Source organism: Vigna angularis, chromosome 4 (assembly GCF_016808095.1).
Source record: "Vigna angularis cultivar LongXiaoDou No.4 chromosome 4, ASM1680809v1, whole genome shotgun sequence".
Taxonomy (NCBI): Eukaryota; Viridiplantae; Streptophyta; class Magnoliopsida; order Fabales; family Fabaceae; genus Vigna; species Vigna angularis.
In genome coordinates this window covers 6,859,803-6,870,042 of record NC_068973.1, presented here as the reverse complement: position 1 = coordinate 6,870,042, position 10,240 = coordinate 6,859,803, and the positions used below count along the sequence as shown (strand labels likewise).

At 30.6% G+C, this 10,240-nt stretch overlaps 1 protein-coding gene across 1 annotated transcript; it reads right to left on the bottom strand.

Moving 5' to 3' along the window:
- Nucleotides 1-8,627: 8,627 nt before the first annotated feature.
- Nucleotides 8,628-9,615, bottom strand: LOC108331362 (B3 domain-containing protein At2g33720). Its single transcript, XM_017566011.2, has one exon. It carries the CDS (start codon nucleotides 9,459-9,461, stop codon nucleotides 8,937-8,939), a length of 525 nt encoding a protein of 174 aa, XP_017421500.2. The 5' UTR covers nucleotides 9,462-9,615; the 3' UTR covers nucleotides 8,628-8,936.
- Nucleotides 9,616-10,240: the final 625 nt, after the last annotated feature.

Sequence of the window (10,240 nt, the reverse complement as noted above, 5' to 3'; positions counted from 1 at the left end):
CAACATAAATCATACAATTACATTATACTATATGACTTTTGTTACTCCTTGTAAGGTCTAAAACGTTATTCAAGTGATTTGTCCTTATCTTGTTAATTACAGGTTTCACATGTTTAGTGTGGTTCCTATTTTGTTATAATCTCTTTGAGTATTTATACTGAATGTAGATTAGTCTAATTTAAATTAATTAGTATAAAATCTCTTTTTCCTTATATTTTATATATCTTGAATATGTACGTATATGCATGAGTCTCATTGTCAAAATAAATTGTTTCAAGAAAATATGGTAATTGATCAAGAAAGCTCGAAACCACCAATTCTACACCTTCTTATTAATGTAAAACCTTAGTTTCTTTACAATTAGTCTTGAAGCTCGGTTTTTATAGTCTTTCAAAATAATAGTTCTTATTAGGATAATTTATACCATGTTGTTCTTGTTTTTTTATTCAATTTCTATTTCATAGAAAATGTTTTAGTTGTTGGTAAGATGATTTTGAACTAATAAGAATAATGACTTTTATGAAAAAATTCTTCAATAAATCAAGAACAATTTAAATTCATGTAACATTACAAAAAAAATTGTAATTATTGATTGACGAAATTGATGAGTAACAAAAAAAAATTATTAGTACTTCAAATTTACTGACGGATTACCAACGACAAAAAAATTATTGATAAAGTGGTCATTTTATAGATGAATTGATAGATTTGTTGGTAATTATCATAATCATGAATTCGTTGTTAATTATCGACGAATTTTGCTATTGGTAAAATTCGTCCATAAATATTGCGATTGGTCTTCTTCTTCTTCATTCTCTTCTTCTTTTCCTTTTTCTTTTTTCTCCTTCCTTCTCCTCCACGACCAACATCACGCCTTTATTGCCCCTGCCTCTAGCTCCTTCTCCTCCTTTCTTTTTTTCTTTTTCTCATGTTTTTTCTCTTCATCTTCCTCCTCTTTACCTCCTCTTCCAACTTTTGGTTGTCACTATTGTTTCATCATGCCTCCACAATCGTCGTGCCTTTGTTATCACTACTAACTCTAGCTTCTCCTTTTCCGCTTCCTCTTCCTTCTCTTCTTCTTGACATCCTTCACTTCTTATAAAATTTTTGCATAGATTTGACGAGAAATTTATCGCTCAGGTTGAACGAGACTTAGCGCCAAGACACAACTTCGTTCCGAAAAAGCTGCCTACCAAGGGCAATGATCTCTCTCCCTTACCTCGACGACTCTACTTGTGCGATCGGGTGGATGAGGACTTATCTCCTTGACAATGAGCCCTCTTTTTCTTCTATTTATTTTGCTTAGGATGAGAGGGAGAGGGAATGACCGTTAGAGGAAAAGCCTTAAGAACAGATTGTTGTATCTCCTCAACATCAATAATTGCGAGAGGGTGTTGTGCCTACATAGGCATATCTATGGCTCGACTACTAGCTGAAGCTACACTCCGCTCAATTGATCCCTGACTATCCAATGGGGATATAAAAGATGATGACAACGAAACACCATTTGTGTACCTCGACCACAAAACTCCTCAAACAAAGAAAGGCGAATGGTAGACATTATTACCTTAAGCGAAAATTTCAATAAAAAAAAGTATAGCAGCAAGGAAGAAAGATGAAAATGATGGACCAACCCCACTATTATTTATAGAAGGGGATAACCTAACCATCACACAATCTGAACCATTAAATCTACTCGCATTCGATAGTTGAAAAACTTAACACTTCACATTATCCATCAAGGTGATGACACACTCCCGAGGCATCCCAACCCTTTGACCCTAACGATCACCCTTTGCATATAGCGTTTGCTAATGCTTGGGCTTGGGTGCTTGTATACAATATAGACCGATCAGTTAAAACATCTAAACGACAACGTTTCCTAACTAATTAGTTAAACATCCCTTATTACACCAATTTTCATTAAAATTTGTCAATCATAAATAATGTCAATATGACGATTAGGATGGCCAGCCAATAGAGACGAATCTGAACAACAAAACATTTAGTGTAAAACAAGTTAGTAATTAGAATTAGGTCATTAATTAAGTTTCAGCCCATTGGACTATAATTACACCGACTTTAAACAAATATTCACTAAAAAACTATAAATACAAATGTAGGTAAGATTATTGATTATTTATTTATTACAACATTTATTATTTTAGCAATTAAACTTGAACTGAATTTAACATCGGAACATCTTTAACTAATATTTCCAATAAACTAAGATGCACAATAACCCTGATGTTAAGACAAGTATCATATAGTAAATATATATAAATGCCGATCCCGTACATACAAGAAATATATATATATATATATATATAATGGATGGACACTTTTCGTTTTCTGATGGCTTCAGGAATATTTCTATTTCACTTTAAGTATATATAATGGATGGACACTTTTCGTTTTCTGATGGCTTCAGGAATATTTCTATTTCACTTTAAGTACATACAAGAAATATATATATATATATATAATGGATGGACACTTTTCGTTTTCTGATGGCTTCAGGAATATTTCTATTTCACTTTAAGTATCTATAAAAGTGTTGAAAATGATGAAGGCAGTATGTTAAATAACTATTTAATGAGAACTACAATAATTTGTTATGCACGTAAAGTGAAATAATAATATTCATATACGTACGGAATAAAAAAAGTCGACCACAAAATATCAGAGTATTATTCTGAAGTTTTTTAGTTCACAAATAGTATATATCCAAGAGGATATATTTCTACGTATCAATTGGCCCCCTCTTCAATTTTTTTCCACTAACAAAAGCACCAACATTGGATTCTTGTCTTTTTCTATCCTCTTCCATGCATAGGATATATTTCTTTCAATTAATCATTTTCTTTGCTATAATCAATTTCATAAGAGCAGAAAAAATTAATTTTAAAAAATGGTAACATCTACCTGTAATATTTATTTTATTTTTTACTTGTTAGTATCTTATTCCTTTTTCTATATATAAAGTTAGTCAAATTATAAATTTTCAAAGTACTTTAATTATATTTATGACACGTGTATTTCCATCTACAGAACCTATATAACACATTACTTTCTATATTGGGTCTCCTTTCCAAATTCTTCAATTATTAATCTGACAGATGTTCAAACTCGTGCCACTAGTACATGTCAAGAGAATATGCACATTATCCACACTTGGCAACTCTAATGTGCTCCTGTGTTTCTTGAAAATTATATGGAATTATGAATTTATCACTATCGCATTTTCTTAATTATATGGATATTGTTCGAACTTTATTTCTAATATGAAGAATCTTTATATTAATTTAATATAACTAATAGTAGGAGTGATATTTGATTTTCAAATTATATATAAGTCAGGCAAATTTTATAAAACAATAAAACTAGTTTTTTCAAATATACAAAGAGGGAATAGATTAATTAAAGAAAATTAAAAAATTAATTTAATACACTTTTGCTTCCAATAAGAAGGGTAAGTTTTGATTTTAGTTTCTAAAATCTTTTTATTTATTTTTTCTTCTAAAATTGAAAATTATCACTTATAATCTTTTTATATATTACATTAATTAACTATTTATGTAGAAGGAGGGTAACTTATCACTTTCTAATGAGGTATCCTAGTACATATATAATATAATTTCTATAGGTATATTTTAAGAAAAAATGTTAAATATATTTAGTCTCTTAATTTTTATGCCAAATTATATTTTGTTGTTATTCTAAACTTTGAATAACTTTCATTTCAAAACTTTATTAATGAATGGATGTAGTTTTTATTATCAAAAGACATTAAAGATTTGGTTACATGACAAACGATAATGTTATGTATATTTACAAATTGACTAGATTATAGGTAGAGTTGTCAAAACGGGTCATTCGATCCGATCCGGCCCGACCCACCATGGGTTGGTCATTTAGTGAGCCAAACCAACCCGACTCATTTATTAACAAGCCAGAAAAATTTGAACCTGGCCCGACCCACCACAGGTTGGTGGATAAACAGGTTGACTCACTGACTCACTTAAACTTAATTATAATTTTTTTAAAATAAAAAAATTTAAAAAATTACAAATTTTCTATAATTCAAATCTAAACAAATTTCAAGCAAAAAATAATAATAAATATTTTTTTATAAAATTAAAATTAAATTTTAATAAAATAAAATTAGGTAGATAGGTTGGTGGGCCAACCCGGCCCACCACGGGTTCAGCCCACATGAACCGAGTTTAAATGAGTCAGATTGAAATCTGACCCGCATAAAAAAAATACAGTTTCTTCAAACTTAACCCGGTCCGAACTCGTGGTGGGCCGAGTTGACTCGCGGATTGTGACCCATTTTGACAGCTCTAATTATAGGTGACAAAGTTGGTTAGGCCGACGACTCAGCCTACCAATCTAACAAAAAATAGATGGGTCAGGTTATAAATTTCAACCACCAACCCGTTAGGCTAAACCGCAACTTGTGGCGAGCAAGCCTACAACCCGTTTATGAAAGAAAGACACCCCTTTTATTTCTTGCCTATGCAAGTAGTGACGTGTGAGCCCTCTCCTCCATTGTCCATGCTTGGGTTCAACCATCATGCACACATTTTCTTTCCCTTCCGTTTTATGTTCGCCATGGTTTCAAAGTGTTATCTCTGCCATTATTCAAGCTCTAGTAGACCAATCTCGAAAGCGTAATTTTTTCTTCATCATTGCTTTTATGGACCTCCATCTCTTCTTAAAGTCAATTGATTTAGGTGGAAAATTAAGATTACATAATCTCTTATTAAAGAAATTTGTTTGGCGGAAAATTAGGAGTACATCCCTAATTTCCTTTTCTAATATTCTCTTCTCAAAGCCATTTGGTTTGAGAAAAAAATTAAAGTTATATTCCTTCGTTATTCTTCTCTAATTTATGTTCATTTGATTTGGGTCGTAACATTAATCTTAGTGTTGGAATCATGAAGCAATGACATTTGGGTGGAACAAAGTGTGTGTGTTTGCATCTTTCGTTGTGTGCATTTGTGTCTTCCTATATGCATGTTGTGTTGAAGTGAGTGATTTAATGGAGAGTTTTGAAAAAAGATATTATTGAAGTGAGTGATTTAATGGGATGTATATGCATGTTGTGTTGTAGCGAAAATGTAAGTAAGAATGTTGAGAAACAATACGAATAATTGGGAGCACATACGATGGTGAAAGTGTTGCGTGTGCCTGTCATTTTCTTTACAACTTGGTAACCAATCAGGTTTGGGACCATTCAAGGAGTGGTAAAGGACCGTTGTCTTTGCGGAACTTTTTCTATGAGGCACAATCCAAAACTATGAAACTACTGGCTTCAGACTAAGAATCGCTAAAAGAAAATCATTCCTTCTCATGACCAAACTTTCTCACGACACATAATTTTTTACTAACACTTGTAAATTTTCTTTTAAAATGTTAAACTTTTGACCAATACAAATGTACATATATTTCTGATGAGAATATGTAATTCTTATTCGGATCAAATATCCAAACAAAATAATGAGGTTAGACATGCCATGTTTGATAAGAAGAGTATAAATTAAATGGTATACATATAATAATTGTCTCCATGTTATTGTTTATAGTGTAACTTATAATGATTATTCTTTCATGAAAATCATCAAATAAAAAAATCTCTTCAAACGGAAACATATTATACATAAAGATAGAATAAAAACACATTATAGATTGAATGTCTTTTGGAACTTCAAAGATTATATATGTATATTAATATTGAACAAAAGTATTATTATTTAATATTAAATTCTTCTAACCAAAACTCTAAATTTTTTTATGAAAGTTGCAAACTTTTTTTTAACGAAAATTACAAACTTTCTAATACAATTTTTTTTTAACAAACCCACCAATGCTACGTAACTACCAAGTCTTCTATATCCCAAAGACTCTCCATATAGGTAAGAGACTTATTTATAAATAATCACTTGAAAGCCAATGCTAAGGCTAGAGTATTTTAGATGTAAATTATTGAATTATCGTTTTACAAATTATCTAGAGTATTATTACAAATTAATTATTAAAATCTTAATTGATTGGAACACAAAATTAGAATTCCAAATGAGAGAAGTGTGCTGGTTCTTAAGTGATTATTTATCAAGTTTCACATAGAATATTAAACCCACCAATACTACATCACTCACTCTCTTCTTAATCATAAATGTCATTTTATAATTGCCTTTCCATCCATTCATCCAAGTATCTTTTATTGATTTCTTCAGATTTTTTTTTTCAATTTAAGACTTTCTTGATGATGTTGATTTTTCTTAAATTTTCTTTGAGATTAACCTCGTGGGTTTATTTATTTTAAGGTTTTCTCGAGGATGTTCGACTTCAACAATTATTAAAATGAGTTGTTAAAGTGGATATTTTTCTTGTGTAAATTTTTCAAAAGTATAACTTTCTATATATATATATAGATTTTCATGAACATACCATATTCAAAGGAGCCTATAGTAGAAAGTAGTAATAAGATAACTAAAATATAAATAAAGACAATGATACTTTTACATCATAATTTTTTTTACTCTCATTTGATACTCCTCCTCACTACCTTTTACTCTATTTTTTCCTTTAAAAGTATAAAAGTCAACTTTTTGTTAAATGTCAAATAATATGTTTTTTCTATAAATAAAGACACAAGGATATGGACATTTGACAAAACACAATGTATATGTCATGTTCTCTGTCTCTCTATATATATATGAATATGACAAAACACAATATGGACATTTATGGTACTGTTCACTAATTTCTTACTTTTGTATACAAGTATATATTCTTTAATTTGATTTTTACTCAATTAATTTGGAGATTTTTCGTATGCTTTTGTTTAATTTATATCAAACATCTCCATTGAAATCAACTCACAGCGCATTCAAATATTAATATATTTCTAGGTTTTAATTAAGTTATGCTAAGTGTATCAAAATATTTGATTTGATTCTTCAATTTCTTTGAATTGAAAACGTAAGTTGCTGGTCAAAATAAAAGAATTCCCCAAATTTGTTTGTTTTTTTATGAATGAAATTTTTGTTTTTTGTTCATACTAAATTTCATTGAAAACACCCCTAATTGCCACAAGAGTTTTGGCTCACAAATTTCTTCTATGGGTATCGTTTTTGTGTTTTTTACTACCTTTTTTTTTTGTATTTAAAATTATAGAATCTCAACTATAGGTTGACCTCCATGAATCCATATAGCTGGTCACATTAAAAGTTTATAAAAAAAATGAATGTGAGTGGACCAACAATATACAAACCTAAATGTTGGTAACCTAGAATAAAGTTTTGTATAAACCTTTTAAAATATTTAACACCTTGTACATATTTTAAAAAGAGATTAATCCTATAAAACAAGGTTTTAAATTAAACAAAAGTTATGAACACAAAAAACACATTTATAAGTTCAAATTTTGAAAGAATTGCCTTATAGTGCAAGGGATCTATCTCTTTAAGAAATAACAAAAAATTTCAACCAAAAGGACATTGTTCATCATACCTCTCACTCCCCCAACAACTAGGTTGTCTTAAACCTCAAAAATATAGAAATATCCTTTTAGACAATTCATGATTAAATTTTTTTTCAATTTACATGGGATACCATGAGATTAAGATTGCATAAATTCGTGCATGCTAATGATTTGAGTAATGAAAGTGTTTTGGTCATGAGTGGTTGTTTTATCGTTTACAAAATAGCAGCTGCTTGCTTTTCTTCTGCAATACCTTGTTAATGACTATTGGGTTATATGATCGAATCGTAAACTTTTGTTAAAAAATGAAAAGCAAATGGGAAAATCATCATAACTAAAACAAGGGTATAGATTTAGGTTAACTGTGATAGTTAAAATGTGCAGTTTTGAATTGTATGTTCACCATCCCTTCAACTGGGGAAGAAGGGAAAATTTCCCAGCAAAAGGGCTATAGAACTCACTAACTGGGTAAAACCATGAACTTTGGGAGGATTCAAGGAAATTTGAAAAACTTAAAATTATTCCAAAATAGCGTTCCTTTATTCAACAATGGCAATCTATATATGATTTATGATCAAATCTGAATAATATGCAGACGAAATTTATCGCTCCTGCTGAGTGAACCTCTCTTTGTTATCCCTTAACAAATATTTTGCTTTATCCAGAAACATAGAAGAGTAAAATCATCACTGCTTTAATTAAGTCCTATGTTATGTTTCAAAGTTAGGTCTCAAATGTATATTTCATGTATGGATCGTTCACACTTGAAAAATACATGTTAATAGAACTATGTAAGCTTCAATTGCTAATACACTTATGCTTGAAAATGAGTTTATAACCAAGGATCACATTTGTTATTTTACATTACATGACAATCTGAGAAAAAAATTAACGCTTTCACTGTATTTAGTCTCAATCTTACATCATTTAAAATGATAATTGATTTTATTAGAAGCATGTTGCAGGCACATCGTATCTCAAATTGTAATACAACAACTCATCAATTGATGAGGATTTGTAATTCAATCATTAGTTTAACGAATATAATGGGTAATTTTACATCAGCTATATGAAAATGATGAATGCAATGGCCTGAATTTCAACCAGCAAGTAGTGCAATCGGTCTGCAACATGGTACAGTCATATATAACAACAGAAGTAGGAACTGAACACCATCATAAACATTCATTATACATAGATTATCAATTAAGGTTTAAACCACACAAAGATCTCATGCTAGACCTAGATTTGCAAGATGGAAATTAGAAATGATGTGGGAAACGAAAGAACAATGGAAATAGAAAGTGGTCTGGGATTAAAAGGTAAGTTTGAAGTAGAAGCTCTTACAACAACATTATTGTATGTCTACATAAGCATATATAGAGGTTATACTTGTGATTTCCTCAAGGATTGATTTGAAAGTAAAATAAAACTAAGACTGAAATTAATTATCTGGCATAGCTCGTTTGAGAACACAGAAATTGAAAATGCAATTATATGGATCCCAATGAAATCCGATCTCATCACCTTTCTTTAGATCTCTTCTTCTGACGAAGTCTTGGTTCCACTTTCCAATAAGAACATAGCTCTTGGATGAAGACCATCGCTTTAGGACGAGTTGGTGCATGGATTTGGTGTCCATGTCCCAAACTCTAACTGGGGTACCTTCTTCAGTTTCAGCAGCTCTTGCATGATCTGCACCCAACATAGGCAAAATTTGTTTCTTCACCAAATCTGCAGCCAGCAAGAGTCTACTTAGGATTCCCAAATCACTATCAGTTAGAGTCTTCTTGATCTTCCATGGGTCATCGTAAAGCTTCAATGTTGTTGAAACTCCCTTGTTCATCTCCTCTTCAATTTGGTTGCTGCTGCAGAATCTTCTCCTCGATGTCCTAAAGTTAGAGGCTTCACAAATGGTGGATTTCCTCTTCTTTTGACACAGCTCCTTTTCATCTCCAGGGTTGCTCATGTTTTCGAAAGAGATGAAAGTTGTCAACTTTGATGAGATTTTGTGATCGTAAACTCATAAGAAAGGTTGAAAGGGTTTTGAATGTTTACACTACCACATCATTCCCTATATCAGTTTTTGGTATTTGTGAAATGGAAGTGAGGCTCATTTCCTCTTCTTTCTTAATGGATTTCTCATATTTGTGATACCCATAGCCAATAGAAAGGCATTTCTCATTTTTCTTTTCAAAAGCATGAATGGGATAAGAATATCCAATGTCATACAGCTTATTATCAACATCCTTTTTATAAAATTATCTTTAAATAAACCAAATACTCAAATTCTCTTGCTTTCTTTTTTAGTTTCCATAATCATTAGTCTTTTACTTTATTTTAATAATAGGATTTTTTTTTTAAAAAAAAAAATCAGATGAAATCCCCCCAATTTAACTAAAACTCTATGCATAATTTTTCGTTTGTAAATATATGGTGATTCTGTTAATTGATCTCTGCTTTGGCGTATAAAAAAACTGTAATTAAAGATTGGGATTAGAATCTAGGGCTGTTGAGAAGAAAGAGGAAAGAATGAATAGAAACTGTGGACCATGAGATAGAAACAATGGACCGCAATGGACAAATGAGAACTTCAAATTTGATTTTCTCGCACTTGCAATCAGAATCTAAATACTTTTTCGGTATGGTTCATCCATGTTCACACAAACAATTGAGTAATTCTATACATACAAAAATTCCGATGACAAAAAGGCAAAATGTTTTATTTATATATGTTCTCAAATATTT